We start from the raw sequence: 26,455 nt of genomic DNA on the forward strand, positions 1-26,455 counted from the left end.
GATGATCATATTATTTGTTGGTTTTTTCACTGAGGTTTGACATAACATAAACACGAAGAGAAGATTATATTGAAACCAGCTTATTTTCAACTCATGAGCTATGAAGAAAACCAACTTTAATAATCAGGCTTGAAAAATTTTCTGGGCGTGAGCTTTACCCACGTAATCGGTTTTTATTTTTTTATTTTTGTAGAAAAGTTTCGCCTACAATCACGATCAATCAAGAGTTCGAGATTTTGCAATTCAAAGGAGCCATCCATTAGAAACAATAAATTTAGTATTTCTATTATCCATCAGTTCCCAATCACATCTTTTTTCATCAGTGAGTCGAGGTCTTTGGCGTGAGAACATTTGCCACTAGCAGGTTTATCCTATAACACCAATGAAGCGCACTTGCCTTGTAAAGTTTGATATAAATTGAGAATGAGCTGATATAATGTAGATGACTTGGCGAATGTATACCTATCCAAATTTGTGCACAGAGGGCTGGTAAATGAGAGGTAATTTGCAGTATACGTGCACCAGCGCACTAGCTAGCTTTTGGAAGGTCAGATGAGACCACTATCCAACTTCTGGTTTGCACTATAACAAAGTTGATTCGACTATAGTAAGAACTCTTATTTCTACACCTAGTTTATTCTTTTAGTATGATCGCGAGCAATAAATTTTGAACAATTATGATCTTCATGAGGCCAAAAGTCGACTTTTTGCCGCAAGTAGTACATATTTAACTTCGATTCATATTTTTCCTCTCCAGAATTTCTGAGCCTCCGCTGCTCCACGACCATTTTTGATATCTTGTCCCACATGTGTATCGGCATCTACTCTTCTGGGAATATAATCCAATACTTGATTTAGACTGATTCCAGCTTCTGGTCCACTTGTGTGACCGATCGGAATCCTCACCACACCGTTTTCGTCCGCCACAATATAGTCTCCAGGATGTATGACCATTCGCTCGTTCGGATCCATCCCAGCAAGTTTCACGGTGACTGTCTCATTGATTCCCACAACTTTTACCACTGGACCAGGAGCGGTAGTGCCCACACCATAAGACCACACAGCATACCCGAGACTCCGGTGCTCTGCCAAATCTCTGATGCGTCCAAGAATCACCGACCCTGCAGCTTCCCTATACTGAGCTCTGGTAGACAAGAGACCTCCATACAAGGCATTGTTGATGGTGACATAAGGCGATGTCTCGAGCTGCTGGTCCTCAGTGAGTGCAAGCACAAGCACGGCGTCTTTAGGGATTTCGTCGATATATGACTGGGAAACAGCAGGTCTCGGATCCGACTTCGGAGCATACAAAACAGTATAGGCAAGGCCAACCACAGAAACATGTCCGTTGTTTTGACCTCTTTCATCTAGGGATCTTTGTACGAGGTTCGGAATGAAACCGCCATTTTTGATGCCAAAATTAACTAATGCATCGGAAATATCACAAGAGGTGAATTGAGTCAATTTAGTACGAACAGACATGTTACAATTTCGCCCAAGTAGAAGATTATTAAAATTGGAAGTACCAGGATGTATTTAGTCTGTTCAAAAGGAAAGTTGTTGTATCTCTAAGATATTCAACTGTGCTAGTTTAGTTAAACCTGATGATCAGTTGGCCCCCTCTTCGCCTTTGAAAGTGGGGGGAATTACGGGCTGAGATATGGGGTACGACCTGTATGGTACATGTCTAGGAGCCGGTCAACCGGCAGTTCATCCAGATACCGCAGGGGATCACATGACCTGCTTTTAGCCAAGCGAGTCGAATTCCTCTTCAACCCCCACGTCATTTATGGAGGGCCAGATATACCACCTCGACACAAACATAATATTTGTATGCGAATGGCCGATATTTTTTTTTTGTTGATTTGTCTCGCTTCCGTGTTTCGGGACTTTTCCTTTTGCCTCTGTGCCTATGAACCACCCGAGGCCAAAATTTGGCCACGCTCAGTATAATCTATCAGCCCTGTATTTCTGTAATTTTTGTAAACACATGTCTTGGTAACACAGCCCGCCTTTCTATTTTCTGAACCTACTCCAATCTACTCCGAAGCTTCTTCATTCTGTCACTGTTCACGGACTCGCCCACAGCGCCGTTTTCGTTCATGAGCGAGGGATCAGATGCGGCACGCGAGACTGGCTGGCCAAACTTGGGCCCAATCTCGTCTTCCTTAATGTCGTCCTCAATGACCACCATATTTTCGGCCACTTTAAACCGGTCCATGTTGTTCAAGAACTCGGGGCTTAGCTGGTAGTCCTTCATCACATTATCATGAGACACACGGGGGTCATGTAATGCGTAGATGATGGCAGTCAATGTGCGTGGATGCACCATCGACCTTGTAGTGGATGTAGACTCAAGCTGCGCCTGAACTTCATCTTGGCCCTTCTTATGAAGGTTTTTTCTATTCAAAAGTTGTTTTAAAGCACGTACGTTGACTTTTTCCCCTTTATTGCCCTCGGAGTGCGAGTGGATTTGCCGGCCCAAATTGTTGATGAAATTAATGTAATTCTGATCAGCTTGCGGATCCATACCGTCCTTACCCTCAGGTCCATTTGCAACTGTGGCAGAACCTTGTGTACCACGTTCCACGTTACTATCGGGATCGTTTGAGGTATGATGGTTGGATTTCGCCATCTTCTCATTGGCTTGCGCAAGTTCTGCACCAGAGTTTTCGAATCTATCTTTTAGCTCCTGGGATGGAAGCTGGATCCGCAGGGAAGATGGGTTGTTGATTTTACCTGCATTACTTAGAGATCCTGTGAGTTTCCTTGCTGGTTTGGACGCCTTATTACCCATATTGATGTATGCTGTGTGAAGAGTAGAGATGTGCACTGCGTGTTTCTTAAACGACCTCTGCGCGACAAGTAAATTGAGGCTTTCCAATGAATAAGCAGAAATACCGCAACAAAACAGCTTCATCTGCTGACCGACGAAATAATATCGATCATCGCTTTCAGGATACTGGTGCCTAATTGTAAGGGTAGCGTGCCGTGGTTACCATTGAGTATTTGTATGTATGTCGCACGCGAGAATTACAATATAATTCAAAAATGATATGGGGTGAAAGTGAAATATCATAGAGATCAGACTGATCTGGCTCCCGGAACTCTTTTGGCGTCTTTTGCGTTTCATCGAAGCCTCAAACGGCGTTTCTACGTTGTCGAAACCGAGGTCGTTTGTCATGAAAACAGAATCTGATCATTTCTGCTCTATGTAATATACATGCAAATTGCTTCTTCGAAGGGTGTTCAGATCTAATCCTTCTTCTTTTTCTTGTCTTTCTTTTCCTTTTTCTCCCTTTTCTTGTCTTTCTTCTCCTTCTTGTCTTTCTTCTCTTCCTTGAGCTCTGTCTTCTTGGTTTCGGTTCTTGGTCTCTTGATCACCTTCCCATCAGCATCAAGCCGAGTCTCGGGGATTGGCTGTGCTTCTTTAAAGTCATTGGCCGCGTATCCCGTGGCAAAGTGTCGCATTCTCAAGTTTTCTGCCTTCTCGACATCTTGCCTTGGCTCCACCATCACATCATAGTTTATTTCGGGAATGCGCACAACCTCTCTAATGGTGAAGAATCTATCTATCTTTTTATTGAGCAAGTCACCATTGACGATGGCGTACTTGGCTGTGTCGGACGAGAAGTGCTCCTCGTTAACCTGGAAGTCACTGTTCTGTACCGTGAAAGGCTTAACACCATCGTTTTTGACTTTGGTGGCCGTGAAAGAGACGGGTAAAGTTTTCAACTTCGAGACAGGGAAGTCTCTAGGAGTGTTGATCAACCAGACTTCTTTATTTTGTGTGGAGACTTGTGGGTTGGGTAAGGCAATCTTCCGAAAGTGTTTTGGTGGCTGGTACACCACATCTTCATATTCTGACCCACTTTCAGAGTCATAGACGACATTATCCGATTTGTGTGAAACCATCATGGCTATTGACAAGCTTGTTATATGTGCGCCCCGTGGGAGCCATCATGCTCATCTTGAGACAAAAAAATGCACCCACATATGCAGGAAACGTCTGCAAAAGTTTGGATCAAGCTTGAGATCACCTTTGAGGCAGTAGCTTGCGAATCTATTTTCCTTTAATGTGGCCTTGTAGCATGAACTTGTTCAGTCGCTTCGACGACTGCTTCGGTTTTTGTCTCGACCCACCGATACCATGCACAAAGAAAACGGCGAATGTGAATTTGTTCACGTGATCATGTCATTTTTGTCCAACACGGTCGGGTAAACCATTAGTCAAAAGTTTGGTGGAACTATTGTTCTGGTTTCTGTTTTGTTGGCATTGTCACGGTAGTGTAACAATAGCCGGCATCCTTCTTGCGGGGTGGTGTTATTGTCATTCGTCGCACGTGGGACCTCGAAACTGTCACCTAGAAGTCTCACATTCCGATAGATCTCTAAAGGATAAATTTCGATTTTTGAATATGAGAGAAATCGTATTCCTCATTCTTGACTTCAAAAATTGTCTTATATTGCATTAGCTGAAGGGTAGCTCTTCAAGGTCCCATCCAAAGTCCACTCTTTTATTCACGTTGTTGTATCACTGCAGAATATGGGGCGACCGTTATGAGCATGTCTTATCAATAAACGTAGCCGCGAGCCAGCGCGGCACGACTCCAATCCTTCGTTCGTCTTTCCTAAATTTGAATTGAATACGTACACTGACTAAATTGGTTTTTGTATCCCTATTCTTTATTCCTTTTCAAAAAGGTTTTAAGAACCAGTCTACCACTCAGGCTTTCCTAATTTACTAGCAGCTCGATATTTATGGGAATACAAGGAGCCTGCATAGCTCAAAGCGGCACGATATCAAGTCCTGGGAAATTGACAGAAGCAATCCTTTGCAGTACTTTAACTCAAGCATAGACCTACTAATTCCGCCTGCCACAAATACCCTCTATTGATCACTATTTCAGTAGGGACTCCTAAAGTTGCCTCTGTCAATGTTATATGCACAGTCTCATATCGACAGCAACTCAGAAAGCCCCAGTACCTTATTAGGTCAATTAACCTCTGCACTGCATGTATCTACAAATTGAAATTTGATAGGATCAATTCACGTGGCCGAACGTGTAGTATATAGTGAGTTCCTTGGAGTATGACTTACATCTCTTGGTTTTTCTTTGCCACTGTACATCCAAAATACTACGTAATGAAATTTGCTGTGCCATTCTTGCTTGCTGCCAGTGTTCAAGCTGCATCGGTCCAAGGTAAGTTTTGCTCAAGAAACATACAAAGTTCTCCTTTGTGCCCTATTGACACTCCTATCTCGTGTAGTACGACTACATTTGACGATTCTTGCTGTTTCGAGAGTCCAGGGGGAGTAATTCTTCAAACTCAATTTTGGGATTACGATCCGGCTACTGGTCCTTCTGATAGTTTTACATTGCATGGGCTTTGGCCTGATAACTGCGATGGCACATATCACCAGTTTTGCAATGATCTGTTGAACATAGAAGCAGCCAACATCAAAACTATTATTGGGTCTGAGTTTAATGATCAAGCATTGCTCAGCAAAATGGAAACATTTTGGAAAAATTATGATGGTCCTGACACTCTGTTGTGGGAACATGAGTTTAACAAGCATGGAACATGTATCAATACCAACAGCCCAGCTTGTTACGGCAGTAATTTCAAGAAAGACGAAAACGTCTACAATTACTACAGGATTGCTTTCAACTTATTCGAGAAGTACCCCACGTACCAATTTTTGACAGACGCTGGAATTGTACCCTCAAACGAACAAACCTACACCTTTGACCAAATATCTGAAGCTCTTAGCTCGAATTTTGATGGTCATTCAGTTTACTTTAACTGTGATCACGAGAATGCATTGCAGGAGGTATGGTACTTCCACCATATGCAGGGTCCATTGATCTCAGAGTCGTTCGTGAAAATTGATTCTTTAACTCAATCTGGCTGTTCAAGGACGGGTATTAAGTTCATACCAAAGACTTAGTACTGCCATTCAGTGCTGGAGACTAGCATGCCGAAGCCTCAGAAAAATTTAGGTCCAAAAACCTATATTTCCAATACACATGGGGGTTGTGTGTCTCCTTAAAATCTAAAAGAAACTTTTTATATATAAGCAATATAAAGTCACATCCTCATGAATTTTCATAACATGAAGTTCTCTTTCACGAGCACATCAAACTTTATAATTTTGTTGTAAAACGAAAAAGCCCGAGTTTGAGTGTGTATTCACATGGGCTCCAGTACAAGAAGCGGGGTGATATTCGTTGGGCTGAATAGATAAAATCTTCTATGCTAGGCATCAAACGAACAGATTCACATTTTTTAGGCTCCTCAATGGTGGGTGTGATCCATGTAGGCTTTGACAATCCAATAAATTCCATAAAAATGATATATCACTAGGTGATGGTTCTCCATGTTCGGTTTTGAACCCCGAGCTGATGCAGAGCGACCACTTAGATCATGCTTTTAGAATTATTCCCGTGATCATTAGAACACCCATCGTTAAAGCCGCAGTTCCCAGAATGCACTCTTGCACATAGAAATGCTCCTTTTCTTCAAATCCGTAGATGGTATTCCACAAAGTTCATCCACAAAGTGGAAACAACTATTGATACAGAAGCCCGCTTTTAAATAAAAAACTTTTTTTAGCAGCACATTAGTGGTAAAATCTTGCAATCTTGCAATCTTGCTAACTTGATATACATCCTCTGACAAGACAGAATTGGAGTTCAGATATTGCTGGTGCGAAAAATCATTCTCGATCCGCGAATCTGTCATGTGCCACTCCTAAATTACATAGCCCAGAATGAATGTTCCGAGCAACGATGTGGTTGAAAAGAAGGGAATCGTTTAACTGAAAGGTCGGGCTCTTGGCCAAGGAAGGGAGTTGGCTTTCGAAGGTTTTGTAAACTGCGGTGGATCGAACAATCCGTAGGATTACGACCCAACACGAAACGATTATTTTCAGGCACAAAATTTAATTATCATATCGCCGAGGCTATGTTGCCTCTCATCAGTTTGCATATTTCGAGCTTCAGTTTCGAGGCTTCAACGAGACAGTAAACCTATATGCCTGCCGCCGTGCGGCTGATATATTTGTTGCGCTTATGTAAGCGCAGTTCTCGTATCTCGTGTCTGGTGGCTTATATTCAAAACGTCAAGATAAGTATAAAAGTAGGAACCGCCTGTTTTTCTGCTCCAAGATTCTTCAATTACATATCCCATATCTAAGAGCCGAAATAAAACACAATGAGTGGCTTTGATTCACCAGCTTCCGGTATCGCTGCATCAGTCTATCTAGGATTATACACAATCTTCTTGATTTTCATGATCTATGTCTTGATCAAAAGAGGGGTTAAAACTTTATTCACATTCATTTTTGTATTTTGTGTGTTCAGGTTTGCTGGTCAGCTCTGTGGTGTCATCTACGCAAAAGTGGGCGTATTGTACACCAATTGGCTCGTCGCCTACTTGGTGCTTCAGGCAGAGGGATACTTTACTTTGATTCTTACGTGTTTTCGCATCACCTGCAAAGCCCAAGAGGACAAATTTAGAAAGTCCTGGATTATGGAATCTGGACCTAGACTTCCTATTTTTCGCCAACTAAATTCCTCTTGGATGAGGTGCTTTCATCTTATTTTAATCCCAGCAAATGCTCTTCTCATTGCTGGAGGAAGTTTGACAGCCGGTGTCGACTTATCAGACAGCTCCAGCGGCCTGGAAAATCTCAATACCGCAAAACGACTTCGTACAGCCGGTCAAATTATTTTCCTCTTCATGACTGCAATTCTGATTGGATTGAACATGTATGTCTTTATCAAGGAAAGAGTCAGGAACAGATCCACGATGTCGGTCATGATCGCAGGCCCATTTTTAATCATCCGAGGAATTTTTGGTGTATTGTCTATTTACATCGACGACATGAACTACTATGAGCTCTCCAACTATTCCGACACAGGTGTTAACAAAACTTTGGTTATCTACGAGTATGTGTTGGCTACGACAATGGAATTTTTGACCGCTGTTGTGTTGATGACCCGGTTCTTTTCCCCAGAAACAGTGGAATCGGAACATAGGCGAGGTGAGAAGGTTTCGGTTTCCGTCCTGTCGTATGAAGGTTTGTGATATTTGAAATTGAATAAAGGCAGCGTTCAAGCATGTGTCACATTGAAATACAATTGTACAGTAGAATGAAATTAGATGTGAGATCTGCACATCTCACAAAAAATCCTTCTGGTTCCAAAAAAGTATCAAGAAAGTATTTCTCGAAAATACTTTGTAATAAACTATACTACTTTGAAATTTCTAAAATCTTGTGATTTCGACTGTGAAGAACAAATTTTCAAGTTATATTTATTAGTATCATTTATTCATCAGGTATAAGCGAAAACGCTCAAGTAAAAGCTTTGATTTATCTGGGTGCAAAAGTTCAAGAAGTTTGATGACCGTGTGCACACGTTCGAAATTCTCATGCGGTATATTTCCCATCGTGATTTCCTTTTGAAGAACAATTTTTATGAAAAAGTGTCATGAATGCACTAGAACCAAAGGAATCTCTTCTTAGCAGATTCCTCATACATGTAGTTTGGGGTTGTTGTGCTGTTACTTGAGTTTGAGACAGCTGGAATTCGCCTGTTGCTTGATGGATTATAATTTGTGTACGCATCAGTCTGGACAATCATTTCCACGTGGTAGCCTGTCGCATTATGTGGGCATTTTGTCATGTTATTGTTTCCCCAATATACATGGTACTGACTTCTGTATGACCAGTCAGGACAAGCTAAGAAATCTGTTGAATTCTTGAAGGTCAACTTCTGGTCTGTGATACCAAACCCGTGGGTGGCTTCGTCCGGATCGTTCGAAGTAGTTAGTTTATACGTCTTTGGGTCCACGTGAACGTTGACAGTATTGGCAGCTTTTTGAGTACCGTTAACCAGACCTTCATATTTTGGAAGGTTGAGAATGTAGCCTTGAGAGGCACGAACACGCCCAAAAAAAGCGTTTGTGTCGGTATTAAGAAGAAGGTCTGAGCCATCCCATTTCAAGAGATGAGAATGAAATACTTCTCCCTCATGATGGGCGATTATCGAAAATACTTGGGATGAAGGTCTGAAAAACCGTTTCGACACCAGGACGGCCAGAGCTGCGGAAAGAAGCATAAAAATTGACGTGAGATAAGCCGCTAGATGCATGATTGTGTTGTGTTAAGATCGAAAAAGACTGTACAGCTTGCAATAAAATCCTAATTGGGATAACAACCAGCTCTACGAACTGGCGATGCTTTATATATGTTATCAGCCAGCCAACCAAGCATCTCATGCACGCCATATAGGCTCAGCGCAACTTTGCGTAAGCCACTCTTCTTGCTGCGTGTGACGCCCTATAAATAGCAATCATCGCATGATGACATCACGCAGATGTAGCGTCTCTCTCAAATCTGCAAAAAACTCTATGGGGCTCATGAGCTGCAACAAAATGCCCGTGTGGTTTTTTCGCTTTTGTCGCTAGTACTAACTGAACACTATGTGATCAATGAATATTGCTAGAAAATATCTCCAGAATTAAAAGTTTTTCTTTAGACTTTCAAGGTCACGCTACAAGCTTTTCTGGAGGCTATAAAGTCATGTGCAGCGCACTAGGCAGGAACTACTGAAACATCGCGAGTCTTATAAAGGGATAGTCATCTCTTTTAACACCATATAGACGAGACCAAGGATCTCACCTTCACAAAAGGTGGTATGAGATAAGAGAATTGCTTGAGTGTATAAGCCAAAATGAGTGTCTCCCGATATACGTAGCCTTCCAAATGCCATGAACAACTCAACCAGTTTCGTCATCATACATTCTACACATGCCCTGCGAAGGTTTCAACTATCTGCACTCCTTCCATGAGTCCTCTGCCAGAATAACCTGGCTATGTCATTTCTACAGAACTGACGGTATAGACGGTCACACAATACTAGACAAGCTTCCAAGTGGCAGCGAGGCTTCTGCCACATAGTACCTAAGGCGCTGCTTAACGATGCAGGAGTATGTTGTAGATGACAGGGGCGTTAGCTCAAAGAGATGCTGCTTTTGAATAAGAGAACTTTTGTTTTCCTTTTCGCATTCTCATTTCGTTCTTTTGGTTTGCTTTCGGTGAATTTTCTAGCTTCATCCTTATCACACTTTTCAAGTGAGCAAATGGTGTAAGAATACGAGGTATTTCAGAGAAACTTGCTTGCCGCAACGCAAACACGAAAAGTGACGAGGAATGCAACAGCAATAGAGTCTATGATATGAAGCAACTAATTCAGGTTCGTGTGATTTAAGATAAATACAGCGGTCTATAAACTTCCAAAGAAAGCTTACAATTCGACACCTGGAGGACAGTTCAAAGCGTTCTTCAAAGAGCCGTAGATGGTGAATTGCAAGGAGGTCAAGGTACCAACCATGATCAATCTGGTTGGCAAACCGGCGAAAGAACCACGGACACCCAATTGCTTGGCCAATTGACCCAACAAGCCGAGAGTGGATTGACCTGGGGCCTTCTTGGTCTTGTTGACCTTGGACAACAAAGTGTCAGCTGGCTGGGAAACAATGGCGGCGGCGCAACCGGCGACAATACCGGCACTCAAGTTAACAACGGTCTTGGTGGTAGAGGTGAAGTCAGCCTTCTCACCTGGAACAGCAGCGGCAATGGACTCAGCAGCTCTCTCGAAAACCAAGAACTTAGCAATGTTGTATGGAATTTGCTTGAACAAGATTGGGGTGAAACCGTTGTAGAAAGAGCCAACACCCTCCTCCTTCATGATTCTGGAGAAACCGCCGATCAAACCGTTGGCGAAGTTTGGCTGGGACACCAATCTGATTCTGGTGGCCTCCAATGGGCACAAAGCAATGTCGGCAAAGAACTCGGCCAAAGCAGCAGAACCGATGTAGATCGAGTTCTTGTAGTTCTTGGCGGTGTCGTAACCCAATTGCTCAATGAAAGTCTTCTTGAACAATTCGTAACCACCGAACTTGAAAGCACCTTGCATGGAGTAACCCAAGATGGTTGGACCCAAACCGGTCAACAAGGCGCCGGCACCTTCAGAGGAGACGATCTTTCTCAAAGAACCAACCATACCGGTGTTGTACACAGCAGGCTCCAATTGGATTCTGGTCTTGATGACATCAATTGGGGTCATGGCACCGTGGGTGATACCACAGCCCATGGCACCGGCAAGAGCAAAAGCACCGTAGTCACCGATGGTGAAGGAAGGAATAGTTCTAGCTTTCTCGGCCATTGTGTAAAGAATATATACAGTTGCTTAAAAGAACAAAGATATCTGTTTGCGCTGTGTTTTTTCAGTTTTTTTTTTCTGCGAAGATCGGGCCTTGTATATATGCAAGGATTCAACCGGGACTTCTTTCGCGCACGGACGCTTTTCATTGGCTCAGGCCGGTGACTCGTGGGAGGTCGCGAAGATTTTTTTTCTAATATTCTTTTCCTTTTCTTGTCGCTTCCGTCTTCCGGTTGACCCCGGGTGCAAGTGAGCCGCACGTTTCCAGTCGACTGAAATTAGCTTTCGGTGGAAACACATATCTAGCCGACTGTCAGAATTCTCTGACTTTGTAAATCGGACATGTAGTAATTCATTGAATGCTGCGGTCACAATATATCAAATATCTACTTTTGTGTCTCTATAGTTGTATGCAACTTGGACGTGTATTAGTTTATGCTTGTCAAAATTTGAGAAACAGTGCTTCGGCCCTCAATATAAGGTAGCTTCCCGTTGATTGATTGCTTGAATAGCGTCTATCCCTATGTAGCAGTGCACTGCTTCCTTCAAACCACCTCCTTTGACTCACTAAAAGTGGTGGCGTCAGCTCAGCGTGTTTAACACCACACCACTAGCTCGTGCCACCTTTCTTTTTCATGTTTGGAATGGGCGGAAGCATTCCGTAAGGTAGCGGCTTTCTTGCCGGAGTCTGAGCTGCAGATGGGCCATTCGCTGCTTGCTGTTTGTTGTGATGATGCGGGATGTGCTTTGGTGCTACGTATTGCATTTTTGGTGCACGTGGTGGCTCCGTCGTCCGAGCGACAGATTCCGTCTCACTCAGATGGATTCTTTGTGAGGTTTGGGGTGGCCAGTCATTGTAGTTGAGTTTTGGAAGGGACGCGTGCGTAATTTTAGTGGTATCCCTACCATTTGAACTTTGCGGCACCTCCGGTTCATATTCGTCTGCGGATATTTCAGGGGAGTAGGCGTCGTCTTCAGCGACACTCTCTTTTCCAGTTGAAGAAGCTTCTTTCATACTCGCTAAATCTTTCTCTTTCAAAGGTATTCTTATCTGAGACACAAGTATATCCATTAGTTGTGAGCGAAGCTCAGGTGTCTCAAAAGTCGTGTGAGCAGCTTTATGCTTTGCTTCTTCCAATGTTGAGCCTAAGCCGATTCCTAATTTCACATTAGAGACAACTAGTTGACAAGCTACTGGTACCTCAGTATTGAGTGTCTTGAACTCGTACCTAATCCTCTTTGTAGGCTCTTCCGTGAGGTTATTGACTCTTCTGAACATGAAGTTCAACTCGACATATGCAAGGCTAGAAACGTTCTTGAGTTGTGATTTGCCCTTATCCGCTTGTAGTTTGCAGATCAAGGGGTTATAAAGGCGACCGATCCAGAGTCTGATGGCCTGAAATGTGTACTCCAGTTTGGACATTCCGCCGATGTAAGCAAGAAAAACATTCTTGAAAATAATCAACTTTTCGGCAGTAGGCGTGTTTTGATCAATCTGGTGCATAACAGTATCGGAAAAGTTGTAGCAGAACGCCAACTTGGCTAAGATCGACGTGGACGTTAATCTGTGTTTGAGATACACCAAGTCGTCTTCGTGAGCCGCAGGAAATTCCTGGTCCAAGATATCATTGAGTGCTAGATTGAGTATGTCTTTCCCGCGAAGCATCAACTTCCGATTGTGATTGTTATTATAGTCATGAAACCCGTCAGAGAATTCCAGCTCCAAGAAGTCCGACGGCTGTCTTAACGATTTGTCCGTGAACACAAGTCTCAAAAGCAGCTGGTTCTCTATAGGAGGTAATGATGGAGGATACGAAACATTTTCCGGATCATTATGGGTGTTGCGTATAAAGTCTCCTTCCTCAGGAAACATCTCTGAGCTGTCGACTTTGGGTGGATTGTAATCCAAGAGGTATCCCACAAAACGGTCACTTTTCTGCGACCTGAAATTGATGCGGCTTAGGCCTAAAAGAAATGGCAAGTAGCCTCGGTCGTAGAGACTCTTCAAACGCACGGCAACTTTCACCTGTGGAGAATGCATGATGGAACGAAGCTTCTCTAAGATGCTGGGAGCGTCCGTGGTCTTGTCCGCATCTGGCGAATCGTAAGTGCTGATCATGTTTTTGTACTGTGTCACAGTAGGGGTTTTCGTGATGATCTGGTTGAGTGTTGCTTGGAGCTGAGAAACGTTTCCTCTAACCAGGTGAATGTCATCACACCACGCTAGCACTGGGTCTGACATTGCGGGGTATCAAGAAAACTATGGATTTAAACTATTTTTCAAAGAAATTCAAAGAAAAATTAATAGAAGAAGGACAAAGATTAGTATGCGTGCAGACGCTGGGGTGAACCACGTCTTCTAGTTGTATTCAAGTGACAAATTGGCTTCCTACGGGGCCAAAATTCACTGGGCGGAAGGTGTTGATTCTGAAAGCAGTTCTCAATGGATCTATCAATGGCAGTGTTCAATACAAAGCAAGATATGTCGCTGAGAGCTAACAATCGGGTGGTTCAGAAGCAGAAAGCTATGTTGCACGGTTTTCTCGAACAAATCTGAGCGACATGAAATGAGGGCGTGCGCGGAACAGCTTCCTGTGAGCTGAGAACATCTGCTTGCCAAAACCCCCAATTTCAACTTTACATACTTTCAAAAGACTCCACTGGTCAAAGAGAAAAAATATAGAGAGATTTAATTGAAAAAATGTCTTCATATCTACTAATTTACGGACGTAGTCCTGTTGTCAGCCTCGTAGCTCAAGGCCTCGCACGGACTAATTTCTTCTATGCTCGCATTTCAAATTTCTCATTTCACGGCCTCCTTGTATAATTTTGCATACCCAAATATCTTTAGGCAGTCGTGTAATGGCCATTAGTATTTTACATCTTAAACTCATTCAGATGTAGAACATAGAAGCTGACACTGTGTTTCTTCATTACTTACAGAAGAAAGAAGTTCAAAAGTCGTAGTTGCATTCATCAAGGGGAAGAAATGGATGAGAGGTAGAATATCAACACACCATGTCTACTGTTCGATCGCACTTACCGGAAACTCAGATACAGCACATATCAGCGCCTTCTCTTGGATTAACATTCAACCTTTTTCTGATTATTTGCGAAGGTCTCGTAACAACTCTACATTGTATGCTCATGAGCACGAGTCCAGCGTTCATAACATGCGGCAAAATATATAATTATTTGTGATTACCAAGCGATGCAGAACCTCTCGACATAAAAGTGAGTGAATTCTAAAGCAGCAATACCAGTCAGCTATCTAGAGTGCCTGCTATTTTGATGTCTATTTTGAATATATAACAAACATAAGCATGCAACCCACAGAACATTTTCTGGTTTTTACCTTTTTGATTTCTCTCACTATTTGTATGACAACAGGAACGCTTTATTTTTGGATCAAAATTTGGGGGAGAGAAAAGAGAGGAAATTAATGTAGACTAACTTTTAGCTCGAGCCTTTTTGAAAGAATCACACCCAACTATTCATATAGTTTGAACTTGGTTGTCTTTTCTCCGACCATCGCTTCTATCATCTTCCCACATGCAAAGGATATGCCTTCTGGTGCGGGGCATGCATATAGGACCATGCATACGTCAGACTATCATCTTTGCCTGTTCCTCATTCAAGAACAGAAACACAATGAAGGTTTGAGATATCTTTCGAAGACATTATTAAGTCATGCTTCATTAAGGGTATCAATTCTCAAAGTAAGGGGGGGGTACAGCATGGCGTTTGTTCCCCTGACACCTTAGTATTGCATACTACTTTCACAGCCGCTGATGCAACAGGTTTTGGAATTTCCTCACCTGTGAGACAACAGCATGGCATATATCATGGCGGCAGTATGACACCTCTAAGACCCAGCCCAAAGTACTATAGCTATGAATTTTCTTGAGATACGAATATTCACAGATGCGTATCAAGAAAAAAAACATGCGGAGGAGGTACGCGTCTGTCCAAAACCAGATGACAGTCACGTAAATATCGCAAAAAAAGAGAGTTGAAGCGCAATGCAAAGCTCTTAACGGTGAAGGTGCATACAGGACGGTAGCGAAAAGTTTGACATTCTGCAATAGGTTGAAAATCAAGAACAGACAAACGGCCCTTTTTTTCTCAAGGTTCTCTCCTCTCGAAAAAAAAAGTTCACGCTGGCTTGACGATTTGATCCGCTGATTTCGAACCCTCTTTCCGTCTGTTGCAACCTTTTGCCTGGAGCCCCGAACTCGCATCTTATTATGCTCATTTGACATCTCTTTCACCTTTCACCTACCATTTCCTAGAATATAGATCGCTCGATACACGGGCCCGAATCAATGAACAACAACTACTTTGCCGAGGATTATGTTCCGGGCACAACCAACATTTTCACGTCATCCGATGATGCCTCCAGCAGCCACTCGGGAAGACCATTGAAGAAGAACCGAAATGGCATCATCTTGCTTCCACAGCCCTCGGACTCCCCCAACGATCCTCTTAATTGGTCGGCGCCGCGCAAAATGTGGCATTTTTTTGTGGTTTCGTTCATTACGGGGCTCACAGCGGCCATTTCAAATGATGCTGGTGCGGCCCAGGACTCGTTGAATGAGGCCTACGGCATATCTTATGATGCCATGAACACCGGCGCCGGGGTATTATTTCTTTTTATTGGGTGGTCTTGTATTTTCTTTGCGCCTGCATCTTCCTTGTATGGTAGAAGAATCACGTACATCATCTGCATCTTGCTGGGAACCTTGGGCTCCGTGTGGTTTGCTTTGTCAAAACGCACGGCCGACACCATCTGGTCCCAAGCATTTGTTGGCATGTCCGAGGCATGCGCAGAGGCCCAGGTGCAACAGTCACTCGTGGACATTTTCTTCCAGCACCAGCTCGGCTCGGTGTTGACTGTGTACATCATGGCCACGTCCATCGGGTCGTTTCTCGGGCCTTTGATTGCTCATTTGATCTCCGAGACCCTGGGATTCAGGTGGGTCGGCTGGTGGGGTGCTATTATTTCGGGTGCCACGCTCATTGTGGTGATATTCGCCTGTGAGGAGACTGTCTTTGACAGGGCCAAGTACTTCCCAGTGTACAGCTCTGGCGAGGCAAAAGATTCCGCTTCCAACGCCCCTGACTCGTTTGATGATTTACCAGGCACGGTCTCAAAGGATACCGAGATGGCTGAGAAGAAGCTAGAAGACGGGACCGAGAAAACTGAGACTGTGGCGGTGGCCACGGAGAGACTCGGAACTATGGCCCGGGGGCTTCTGGACATTGATTGCGAAATCGGCCGGATGAGAGAGAAGAACGAGACGCCCACGTCGTACCGACAAAGAATGGCGTTGATCACGCCGTCTTCCTACCTTGAGGGCTACGGAATCCGCCAGTACGTGAAGCGGTTTATCATTTACTTCAAGGTATTCACTTTACCTGCAGTGTGGCTCCTGGGAATCCTCTGGGGCTTGCAAGACGCTTATATGTCGTTTTTCTTGACCACGCAGGACACGTTTTTCTACGATGCCCCATGGAACTACTCTGGAACGGGAGTCGCTGTGATGAATGTGGCAACATTAGTTGGCGCGGTGATTGGATGCATAATGTCGGGAGTCTTGTCCGACAAACACGTGCTCTCGTTGGCCAAGCGTAACAACGGCTTGTACGAACCCGAGTACCGGCTCTGGCTTCTCTTCATCACCATGATCATCTCGCCTGTAGGGCTCTTTATGTTCGGTGTGGGAGCGGCAAAAGGAGGCGAGTGGCCAGCATGGGTTGTCTACGGCGGACTTGCATTCATTGGCTTTGGCTGGGGCTCCATTGGAGACACGGCCATGTCATACCTCATGGATGCGTACCCAGAAATTGTCATCCAGGGTATGGTTGGTGTTTCCATCATCAACAACACGTTAGCATGCATCTTCACCTTTGTGTGTTCATTATGGCTTGACAGCGCAGGCACTCAAAACACATACATCACTTTGGCTGTGATTGACTTTGTCTCCATTGCCTTCATCGTGCCCACCTTGTATTGGGGGAAGAGCTGGAGGAAGAAAACGAAGAACCTCTATATCGAGTTGGTGGAGCTCAGCAACGGAATGGACTGATCGGCCGACCCATCATGTTAGCCACATCATCTAATAAAATCCATGAAAACATACCCATATTTATTATATTTAATACAACTTTGTTTTGAGCAGTACGCAGAGTCACAGGGGCCTTCTTGAAAGTTCTGGTCAGAGACTCTTCTAATGCCCCAACTACTCCATCATGGCCTCGCCGTTATCCTGGGCAGCAAAAGCGCCCGTGCTCTCCAACTTCACATTGTTTTCGCTGGCCCCGTTCATGTAGGCGATCAACTCCTTGTCCAAGTCCTCGGCCGTTTTTGGCACCGGTCTAGCTCTTTTTTCGGTTTGCTGCTTGACCTTCGCCTTCACCCGGTGGTTCTCTCTGGGCCTGGTAGTTTCCCTTGCTTTGACATCATCTCCCGTCCTCACAGAGTCACGCGATCCACGGGGCATGCGACCGGCAGGCAAAGGAGCAATTCGGTCGGCCAAAGAGGTGGCATTCTCTACAATAAGCGTGTTCCCCATGGCCTTTTTGCCGTCGAACTTTTGGATCGCACGGGCGTTGTTCTCGGCGAAGTTCAGTTGGAAACACACGTAAGCAATAGTTTCGTCTCTAGGGTCGAACTTAACAAAATCAACCGGCGCAATGTTGACGAACAAGTCCGACAAGTCCATGCCGTTCAAATCGGGGTGAATGTTCTTGAGTCTCAACATGGCCCTGCCCTCTGCAGAATTCAAAATCTGCGCAGGGACTCCTGTCCCATTGTATGGTCTTCCACCCTGCAAAATTTGTTAGTATGATGCCGTCTGAACAAAGAAAGAAAGCAATGGAGAATGCAAATGTCTTGAAATGCAAGTTCTGGCCTTTTTCCCCGCTCTTGCTGTGGTCTCATGGTTTTTGTATGGCCCTCTTATGTCCTTCAAGCACCTCATGCCTGTCACAAGAGCATAGCACCTATCACGATTGGGTCTCTTAATTCTGTCTGCCAATACCGCTGCCTAAGATAACGTCTAGATACATACACCTGGCTTTCTAAACGCACCGCCTCTTTTGCCGCGACCTCTTCTTCCCGGGTGCTCTCTTCTGCGGGGACCGGCATCTTCGCCGATAATGCTGTCCAAAGATTGTTCTAGGGCGCCCGACATTGTGTATGTGTTTTTTTCGAGTGTTTTTCGTAATCGGGTGTCGACGATACGGTGCTTGAAAGATTAGTTGACAGTCTGGGTGCGCACACCACGTGACACAGCTAGTTTTGAGGTTGCGAGTCGCCGTTTCGGCGCGGTGATTCAATAGAGTAAGATATATAATAAAAATAGTAAAGATCCAATGAAACAACGATTTCAGTTAAGTTTCTTTGACGTCTTGAAGTCATCAGTCTCTTCGTATTTGATTCCAACAAATTTTCCGTCTAGGTTGAAGACATCGGTTTTTTTCAAGTAGTCCAATGGGGACAACTTAGGCCAGTTGACAAACTGATAGCCGTTCTTGAGAACAAAGAAAAAGTTGCGCACGCCATAGTAGAGACACCCACCTATGAAGAGCAAGTTGCGCATACTGGCCACGGAGCCACTGGGGTAAAACAACAAGGCAACTAGAACAAACAACGAGGCCCCAATCAAATACGGCACCATCTGCGCATAGGGTGTTCTCTTGTCAAGAAATGGATTTACTGTCGCATCTCTATAGGGCCTGTACGTGCCCAAGAACAAGTCGTAAGAGTCTTGCCTCAGACCATCTCTGTAGTTGTTAAGATAGTACCTCGTGATGGAGTTTGTCAAGTCTTTGAACGCACCTGCTTTTGTCCTCTGTCCAGTTCTGGTATAATCAGTCTTCAAAGCGCCTGTGCCTGAATAGGCACATGATACTGCATCGGCGTTGTCGGCCCAAAAGCTCTGGAAAAACAAATTAAACAGTGGGTCCAAAATCTCCCATGGCGTGACCGTATTTTCCGATAGGTAATGGGCCTTCTCAAATTGATGTTGAAGAATCCAGCGGCCCAACATGGACTGTACAACATTGGTACGGTCCAAACAGTCCATGCAGTTAGTTCTCACGATCTTCCTCTGCAAGTTGAGGACAGACCTGGTCTGCAAATCGTAGGCGAAGTAGTTGTCGCTCGTGAATCCCAAGTCAATCAACCGCTCGATCAATATCTTCACCCTATCCCAGCGCATGTTTCTGCATTCATGATGGAAATCAAAATAGATGTACTTGACATGATTCGCGAGCGTCTGAGGCAATGTGTCGACCGCTTTCTCGTATGCGGTTTTGACTGGTTTCTCGTACCCGCTTTGGTTCACCAAATTGACCAAGAAGTTGTCGCCATAGAGCTCGACCTGTTCCTTAAAATGTTTCGCTGTCGCGTCCTGGGAAGGGCGGGACGAAACAACCAAATTGGGCTTATACTTCAAGTTATTGATCTCAGACCAATACACAGGCACAGAGCCTCTCGTTTGCAAAAAGGAGTAAACTTGACCACCAGCAGTCGTGAGTATCTGCTCGGTTTCATTGAAGTTCGCAACTGCCCCAGAATCGTCGATTCCACGACGGAAATACCTGGTGCCCGCTCGAATGCGAGAACGACGCGTGATCAAAGCAAAGTCCAAGTTTTGGTTTCCTTTAAACTGAGCTGAATGGGACTTAACGTAACCGTAAATCACAGGAGTCACAAAGCTGTGAGCACCGCTTTCCATAAACTCTTCACATAAGTACTGGTTCCACCAAAAGCGCTCGTCTCTTTGTGAAACCTCACTAGAACCACCAAGCCGACGCTGTAAAGAATTTGTCAAATCGTAAGCGTTGTTAACAGAAAAGAAAAGAGTGGCATTGTTTAAGTGCTGGCGCAACAATGCCAAGTACTGACCCTCCTCGGTGTCTTTCTTGTAGAGTGTATTGCTACCGAGTGAATAGATTTTAAAAGATTCGACCTTTGCAATTTCGTTACCCAAGATTGATCCCGTAATCTCATGCTTGTCGACAACAATGAGGTATTTGTTCAATTTTGACTTAACACAGCCCAAAATACATGAAATTGTAGTGGTGACATCCTTCGAGTGGACCGAAGCCATAATGTCACTTTCCTCAATGGAGGTATCTGTGACTAAAAGATACTTACCGAGAAAAGACGAGTAGAACACGTGCGTGCCGTTTGCACCAATTGTATGAGTCAAAGTCATATTTACGAGGAATGTGGGGGCAGATGGAGAGTCTGTTGACCACTCTGCTGGAATATTACGATTAATGCACGTTGGGAGTGGCTCTGGAACAGGTGGTATAACACCCGTACCCCACGAGAAATGGATTATTGGGGCCGACGTGGTGCGGTTAACTTTGAAGATTGATGATTTTAGTCTGTTTCTAAAGCATGCCAGATAATTCTGAAAATGCCCCGGACTAACAATTGCCAGTTTTATATGAAGCGCTATTAATCATGGCGAGAAACATCTTTCTAAAACTTGATATTGAATATCTGATGGTGTGTATGTTAATAAGTAGTGGTGTCGTCAGGGCATGTCAGAAGAAGGCCCCGTAGTAGACCTACCGGTACAGGCACGTCGAGCTTAGAAGCCTCAAAAATATTCAAAAATATTCACTTAAAACTGCTGTCATACATTTCAACCTCTAACTTCAAAAGCGTTTTCATTAATGGTGGCTGTTGGAATGAAGTAGAGCTTATCCTTGCTCTTGAAAAGCTAAGAATTGGAACCAACTATAGGTTTGCCTATTGTATTTCTTCATTCATTATTTTTTGGGTCACACCATTATTCAAAGGATGGAAAAAAGTGTATTTTTGAATGAAGCCTCAGAAGCTCGCGGGGCCTACATACCGATACCAGCAGGAGCACGAATGTAATTTCAAAAACACAGCTATAAAACAAAATAAAAGAGACCAGGACCAGGGAAAATAGGTTCATAGCCGGGTTGGACGAATACATCCATCCTAATTCTTCTCTAGGACTTCTACATATACATTCTCAAAGTTGCCACTGACACTGAAATTGGCACAAAACTGATAAATTCGTGCAGATTGCTCAGTGTGTAAACATCGCATATGCTTTTTTTTTTTCAAGAATACCGGACAATGGTACGTTAGTATGAGCTAGAGACAAAAGAAATGCTTCCCTGACTACTCTTATTGATAAGGAAACTAAATTCACACGCATAAGGTAACAAGTAAATGTTTTAGTCTTTTGTTGCACGAAATTAGATGACTTGCTTTGTTGCTTTGTGAGGGGCGGCACTACAGTATGTAATAAGTGATCGGCCCTATATAATAAATACAGCTTTCAACACCAGCGTACATTAAGTCACTAGATTCCAAACAAAAAGGCTAACACCCGATAAGTGGTAGAATCATAGAATTTGCTGGGGAATTTTAAACGACTAGTGTTGAAACCTGGACTGAAGAAAACGCAGACGAATCAATAGAGCATGTCACCTGATATGAGTATGGCTTTCACTTCCAAATCTGGTTTCCATTCGAAAAATTAATATAATAATCCAGAAGGAGCCACGTGCTTGGTTACGTGTTATAAAAATGTCAAACTATTTCGAGTTGCACGGGTATAATGTTTAGACAAATTGTTTGATGAGGGGGCCGATAAATGCGTAATGGCAAGATGCATCAACGTGTCTCATTACTAGTGCAAGCCACTTGATATTGACCGTAATTGAAGCGCTCCTGGACTGATATGCCTGCTATTCGTGGAAGCCTTAACCAGTTGAGCCCAGAAAATTACGGGATTCTAGCGCTATATGTGTCGAAAATAATCAAATATGCCTACTGCAGAACAATAGCAAATTGGTCTAGGTCGCGGGCCCACGCTCAGTTTTCAAAAGCGAATTGCTGATTCCAAGAAAGCACGCGAATCTGGTTTTCACCACATCGAAGATTGCGCAGTTGTCTTCATGAAGTCAGAAAAAGACTCTCTCTATAAATCTTGTTTCCTACCCAGTGGTCGGGGTTTCTGGCCCCAACATGAACAGCCCAGCCCGTGCAGCCGCTAAGTATCAGCAATGCAAAAAGACGGTTGAAGTCTACTCTGTGCAAAGCGGCTGTCGGGACTATACACAGTATGAGTGCCAGTGAAAACACTGTGAACTGTTCTTCTGTGAGTATAACGGCTTAGCTTCTTGTATACAGAGGGAATGGAAGAAAGGACAGAACTAGTAGCGAGGTGCGCTGGAGGAAGGACATGAGTCCTGGTTCTGGAGGAGGGCTCGGAAAGACTCCTCTCCAGTAGATTGTCCAGTCGCTTTGGCCTAGAACGAAATTAGTAGATGTATGAGTTTAGATGGAAAAAACTCAAAAGACACAAAGTCCAAAAGGAATAAAAACTTGTCTTTCTATAAATTAGCTGTGCCATAGACATATATTGAAGTCTACCCTGCGTGAAACGCGCATTGAAACTATAGGCCTGTTTAGAGCCTTGGTCAATGTTGTAGACAGCCCTAGTATGCGTATACGGACTAAGGTTCGTATAGCAACTAGGGGTGGTAAAAACATGTGAACTAGTGGCAATATCAGAAGAGCCGACGATCGGAAAGAAGTCGGTCTCGGTGTCTCCTAAGGCACCTTTCATCAGAACATAGGAGTCTTCCACTTTGGGGATGGAAGTGTCCTGACTAGGAGTTGACATTTGGTATCGTAAGAATCGATTAAGATGTAGATCTATGAAGAGGAGTTTCCCTTAAAGAAGGAAGAAAGGAGACATGAAAGTTTTTCATGTCTTAAATGGCTGACCACTGCGAGAGTGGCTTCGTCTTTAGAGTACGTGTCAACCACCATACTGTTTGTATTTCTGCTTGAGTACAGGATATTCCAACTCAATGTCCTGTCCACAAGTGGTTCCCAACTGGTACAGTTGAGATATCGGATTCGACATGATGTACTAGCGTGTGGAAATAAACCTTTATTTAGGAAAAACTAAAACCACTTTTGTGTCAACTGACCTTCTAAAAAGATCTCTAGAGGGAATTCTCTTCCCTTCATATACTCGTCGTGCTATTTGGTTCCGGGTAAGTGGTGCGAACTTTAATGTCTCATTTGTCACATGATTAATTAGGGCTAAGCGTCTAGTTCTCACACATACTGGTTGGGTCATCTATCTGAACAAAATAACTTCGCACCGGATGCAGTAGGGCTACTGCGAATCTCAACAGAACCTCCAGATATCACCCCAGTTTTTCTTTGCTTCGATAGGCTTTCTTTTTCCACACAAATACACACCTTTTCGACCACTGAATGTATCAATTGCGCTCTATCCTTCATGGCCACGAGCTGGACGTGCGCGGCATAACCGCCTTATCGCTGGACGTGCTAGTTTCCGGGTCCCGAGACGGCACTGCCAGGCGATGGCAAATGGACATGCCTCTTGACAAAAACCACGAAAACATCATCTGTTTTCTGTCACCCACAGGCTCTTTTATCAACAGCGTCGAGTCCGTGTGCTGCGAATCCACAGGCCCCGTGGTTGCTTGTGGCGGGAACGACGCAGTCATATATCTCAGTGAGAGCCACGAGAGCTTTGCCAAACCAGGCGACGATTTCGGCAAATTCCAATTGCCGGGCCACCTGGGAAACGTGTGCTCGCTCCATGCTCTGGGCGGCCTGTTAATCTCCGGGTCTTGGGACTGCACGGCCAAAGTGTGGGACTTGAATCTGTTCTCTGTGAAGCACGATTTGGTAGGCCACCAGGCATCCGTATGGGACGCTAAGATCGTAGACCCAGCCCAAGAAACGTACCTCACATGCTCAGCAGACCGAACCATTCGTATGTGGCATCGTGGCTCGCAGACCGCCAGCTTCACGGGCCACGCCGACGTCGTCAGAAAGTTGTTGGTGTTTCCTGGAGGCAAACAATTCGCGTCCGCGTCCAACGACTGCACCATCAAGATCTGGGACCTTGCGTCTGGACGCGTGCTCCAGACGCTCGAGGGGCACAACTCCTTCATATACGACCTTGCCATGTTGTCCAACGGCGATCTCGTGTCCACCGCAGAAGACCGCACCGTGCGAATCTGGCGAAACGGCGCGGTCTTGCAGGCCATCACACTTCCTTGCATCTCTGTGTGGTGCGTTGCCGTGCTTCCAAATGACGACATTGCGGTGGGCGGCTCCGACAAGCAGATCTACGTTTTCACCGCGGAACAAACACGCATGGCCACTGCCCAAGGGATCAAGGCTTTCGCAGACTTGGTACAGCTGTCTGCCATTTCCGAGCAGTCGATCGACGATCTCAAGAAGACAGATATTCCTGGGTACGACCGCTTGAACAGCCCTGGAAAAGAAGAGGGCGCCACGGTCATGGTGAAAAGCCCCGCTGGTGTGATCGAGGCACACCAGTGGTCGGGGGGTCAATGGGTGAAAATCGGAGACGTGGTTAGCTCGGCCGGTGCCTCTTCCGGTAAAGTAGAGTACCAGGGCGCTGAGTACGACTACGTGTTTGACGTGGATGTCGAAGATGGAAAGCCGCCGCTCAAGTTGCCTTTCAACTGCACAGAAAATCCTTACATTGCTGCTGAACGGTTCTTGGCCGCAAATGACTTGCCAGGCTCCTACACCGAGGAAGTGGTCAAGTTCATCAATCAAAACACTGCCGGAATGTCCTTGGACCTGCAACCTGCTAGCGGCGCCGGTCCGGTGGAGAACCTTTATCCTAACCCTACAACCAACCAGGCGCCAACCCAGCATTCGAGCAGGTTTTTTCCGCAGAAGCTGCCCATCGTATTCACAGATTTCAAGCCAGAGCAGCTTGTGCGGGGGTTTTCCAAGTTGAATTCAGAACAGCCTGCAGGGCTTGCCTTTTCCCACAGCATTGTTGCGAGAGTTCAATCCACTTTGATTGACCTCAAATCGAAGGACGCTCTTTACTTGATCACTGACGTGATTCCTGTGATTCTTGAGAACTGGTCGAAATCACAAAGATTGATTGGTTTTGACTTCTTGCGCATCAGCATTGCTAAGATAACTACAGTGGATCTTCTTCAATCTACTGAAGCGGCAGAGAATGTGTTCCACTTGCTCACACGTAGTCTCGAGGAAGTCCTGGATGAAGACGTTACATTGTTCATGATGATGTCTAGATTCTTGAGTAACTTGACCACGGGTACACTCTTCACGCAGATTTTCTTGACAGTTGGTGATGATGGGTCTGTGGTCTTCAATGAGTATTTTGATGATTTGACCCAGAATCTTACTGTCATTGTGAAAGTGTTGACCTCTTCGTCTGTTGCAGGAGCTCACAAGCACTTTAAGATGGCCATCTCGTCAATCGCGTCGTTCTTTTTCGATGTGCTGGTATACATCTTGTTGAACAAATCAATTAAATCCTCCCCTTCGTCTTGGAAAACCTTGCTTGCTGTGCTTGAGGACATAGGGGAAGATTTGGTACAGGCAGATGAAGAGGCTGCTTACCGTTTGGCCGTCACCTATGGTAACCTTTTGGTTCTTGGTGGCAGTATTTCCAACCCCAAGTGGTATGAGATGGCTCGAAACAAATATTCTCTGGCCAGGTTTACGGACGTGCAAACAGAGATCGCAAAACTTGTTTGAGCTCATTCTACATGTGATCTTGAAGTTACTGGGTTAATATACAAATACTTAGAGTCGTGCTGCTTCCAATGCGTGAACAACGTCGCTGCTCAGTAGAACAACTCACTCACCTTTGGCACCATGCTTGCCAATTTGGCGGCCATTTCTAAGTTCACATTGTCTGACAACTGAGTCACCGAGTATGAGCTAACTTTTAAATCATTGACGTTACATTTTCCGACAACTTCGTAGATTTTTCCCACCTCGAGCGGATCTGAACTGAGGGTCGAAACATCGATTGGTCCGCCAGCGTCTAGCGTGGCGGTGTTAGAATAGTTGTCAACGGAGGTGGCTTTCCCAATGACTCTCACAACTCTTCCTGGGAAATCTTTGACTGTAGATGCGTTTACTCTTATGCTTGCGGCGTTCATTTTGTGGTAAATTTGGATTGAATTGTGTGTTCGACCAAGGTTAGATCCTGCGAGGTAGACGTGAAAAGTGACGCGTTTTGCTGCGAGAGGCGTCGCGGACCTTCGAACCCGTACATACGGAAATGGGATCCGCGTGCGGCTTTGCAAAGATGCTTGATCCAAAGAATTTGCGAAGAACTGTAGAATCTTCGGGCAGCTATTTTTTT

At 44.7% G+C, this 26,455-nt stretch overlaps 14 protein-coding genes across 14 annotated transcripts; 5 read left to right on the forward strand and 9 right to left on the reverse strand.

Annotated features, from left to right (window-relative positions):
- Positions 1 to 738: 738 nt before the first annotated feature.
- On the reverse strand, positions 739 to 1,482 carry METBIDRAFT_12868 (bifunctional 4-hydroxy-4-methyl-2-oxoglutarate aldolase/oxaloacetate decarboxylase; the record flags this gene model as incomplete). The annotated part of the gene is made up of 1 exon (XM_018854273.1): positions 739 to 1,482. One exon carries the CDS (start codon positions 1,480 to 1,482, stop codon positions 739 to 741), a length of 744 nt encoding a protein of 247 aa, XP_018710354.1.
- A 100-nt stretch (positions 1,483 to 1,582) lies between these two features.
- Positions 1,583 to 1,991, forward strand: METBIDRAFT_208595 (uncharacterized protein). Its single transcript, XM_018855018.1, has one exon. It carries the CDS (start codon positions 1,684 to 1,686, stop codon positions 1,951 to 1,953), a length of 270 nt encoding a protein of 89 aa, XP_018710355.1. The 5' UTR covers positions 1,583 to 1,683; the 3' UTR covers positions 1,954 to 1,991.
- Positions 1,992 to 2,029: 38 nt separating this feature from the next.
- METBIDRAFT_44642 (uncharacterized protein) lies at positions 2,030 to 2,797 on the reverse strand (the record flags this gene model as incomplete). Its single annotated transcript, XM_018857821.1, has 1 exon — positions 2,030 to 2,797. The coding sequence occupies one exon, from the start codon at positions 2,795 to 2,797 to the stop codon at positions 2,030 to 2,032; it is 768 nt and encodes a 255-aa protein (XP_018710356.1).
- A 458-nt stretch (positions 2,798 to 3,255) lies between these two features.
- On the reverse strand, positions 3,256 to 3,918 carry RPA34 (DNA-directed RNA polymerase I subunit; the record flags this gene model as incomplete). The annotated part of the gene is made up of 1 exon (XM_018857919.1): positions 3,256 to 3,918. The coding sequence occupies one exon, from the start codon at positions 3,916 to 3,918 to the stop codon at positions 3,256 to 3,258; it is 663 nt and encodes a 220-aa protein (XP_018710357.1).
- A 1,228-nt stretch (positions 3,919 to 5,146) lies between these two features.
- METBIDRAFT_79181 (T2 family ribonuclease) lies at positions 5,147 to 5,953 on the forward strand (the record flags this gene model as incomplete). The annotated part of the gene is made up of 2 exons (XM_018859015.1): positions 5,147 to 5,208; positions 5,233 to 5,953. The coding sequence occupies 2 exons, from the start codon at positions 5,147 to 5,149 to the stop codon at positions 5,951 to 5,953; spliced, it is 783 nt and encodes a 260-aa protein (XP_018710358.1).
- A 1,265-nt stretch (positions 5,954 to 7,218) lies between these two features.
- Positions 7,219 to 8,094, forward strand: METBIDRAFT_45336 (uncharacterized protein; the record flags this gene model as incomplete). Its single annotated transcript, XM_018857907.1, has 1 exon — positions 7,219 to 8,094. The coding sequence occupies one exon, from the start codon at positions 7,219 to 7,221 to the stop codon at positions 8,092 to 8,094; it is 876 nt and encodes a 291-aa protein (XP_018710359.1).
- A 413-nt stretch (positions 8,095 to 8,507) lies between these two features.
- Positions 8,508 to 9,161, reverse strand: METBIDRAFT_12873 (uncharacterized protein; the record flags this gene model as incomplete). The annotated part of the gene is made up of 1 exon (XM_018854274.1): positions 8,508 to 9,161. The coding sequence occupies one exon, from the start codon at positions 9,159 to 9,161 to the stop codon at positions 8,508 to 8,510; it is 654 nt and encodes a 217-aa protein (XP_018710360.1).
- A 901-nt stretch (positions 9,162 to 10,062) lies between these two features.
- MIR1 (Mir1p) lies at positions 10,063 to 11,540 on the reverse strand. Its single transcript, XM_018855017.1, has one exon. The coding sequence runs from the start codon at positions 11,235 to 11,237 to the stop codon at positions 10,317 to 10,319; it is 921 nt and encodes a 306-aa protein (XP_018710361.1). The 5' UTR covers positions 11,238 to 11,540; the 3' UTR covers positions 10,063 to 10,316.
- Positions 11,541 to 11,844: 304 nt separating this feature from the next.
- Positions 11,845 to 13,476, reverse strand: CDL1 (Cdl1p; the record flags this gene model as incomplete). The annotated part of the gene is made up of 1 exon (XM_018857869.1): positions 11,845 to 13,476. One exon carries the CDS (start codon positions 13,474 to 13,476, stop codon positions 11,845 to 11,847), a length of 1,632 nt encoding a protein of 543 aa, XP_018710362.1.
- Positions 13,477 to 15,559: 2,083 nt separating this feature from the next.
- On the forward strand, positions 15,560 to 17,323 carry METBIDRAFT_45346 (uncharacterized protein; the record flags this gene model as incomplete). The annotated part of the gene is made up of 1 exon (XM_018857909.1): positions 15,560 to 17,323. The coding sequence occupies one exon, from the start codon at positions 15,560 to 15,562 to the stop codon at positions 17,321 to 17,323; it is 1,764 nt and encodes a 587-aa protein (XP_018710363.1).
- A 153-nt stretch (positions 17,324 to 17,476) lies between these two features.
- METBIDRAFT_44514 (uncharacterized protein) lies at positions 17,477 to 18,058 on the reverse strand (the record flags this gene model as incomplete). Its single annotated transcript, XM_018857803.1, has 2 exons — positions 17,477 to 17,647; positions 17,696 to 18,058. Coding segments are annotated over 2 exons (534 nt in total), but the record flags the coding sequence as incomplete, so codon positions are not given.
- A 567-nt stretch (positions 18,059 to 18,625) lies between these two features.
- Positions 18,626 to 20,461, reverse strand: SAC1 (phosphatidylinositol-3-phosphatase; the record flags this gene model as incomplete). Its single annotated transcript, XM_018857933.1, has 1 exon — positions 18,626 to 20,461. The coding sequence occupies one exon, from the start codon at positions 20,459 to 20,461 to the stop codon at positions 18,626 to 18,628; it is 1,836 nt and encodes a 611-aa protein (XP_018710365.1).
- Positions 20,462 to 23,387: 2,926 nt separating this feature from the next.
- DOA1 (Doa1p) lies at positions 23,388 to 26,242 on the forward strand. Its single transcript, XM_018856153.1, has one exon. It carries the CDS (start codon positions 23,530 to 23,532, stop codon positions 25,837 to 25,839), a length of 2,310 nt encoding a protein of 769 aa, XP_018710366.1. The 5' UTR covers positions 23,388 to 23,529; the 3' UTR covers positions 25,840 to 26,242.
- METBIDRAFT_45247 (uncharacterized protein) lies at positions 25,929 to 26,249 on the reverse strand (the record flags this gene model as incomplete). Its single annotated transcript, XM_018857898.1, has 1 exon — positions 25,929 to 26,249. The coding sequence occupies one exon, from the start codon at positions 26,247 to 26,249 to the stop codon at positions 25,929 to 25,931; it is 321 nt and encodes a 106-aa protein (XP_018710367.1).
- Between the last annotated feature and the right edge of the window lie 206 nt (positions 26,250 to 26,455).

Source organism: Metschnikowia bicuspidata (genome assembly GCF_001664035.1).
Source record: "Metschnikowia bicuspidata var. bicuspidata NRRL YB-4993 chromosome Unknown METBIscaffold_5, whole genome shotgun sequence".
Lineage (NCBI taxonomy): Eukaryota > Fungi > Ascomycota > Pichiomycetes > Serinales > Metschnikowiaceae > Metschnikowia > Metschnikowia bicuspidata.

Coding starts and splice junctions, on each gene's coding strand:
- METBIDRAFT_208595 (XM_018855018.1), top strand. CDS start 1,684: ATGTCTAGGAGCCGGTCAACCGGCAGTTCATCCAGATACCGCAGGGGA.
- MIR1 (XM_018855017.1), bottom strand. CDS start 11,237: ATGGCCGAGAAAGCTAGAACTATTCCTTCCTTCACCATCGGTGACTAC.
- DOA1 (XM_018856153.1), top strand. CDS start 23,530: ATGTATCAATTGCGCTCTATCCTTCATGGCCACGAGCTGGACGTGCGC.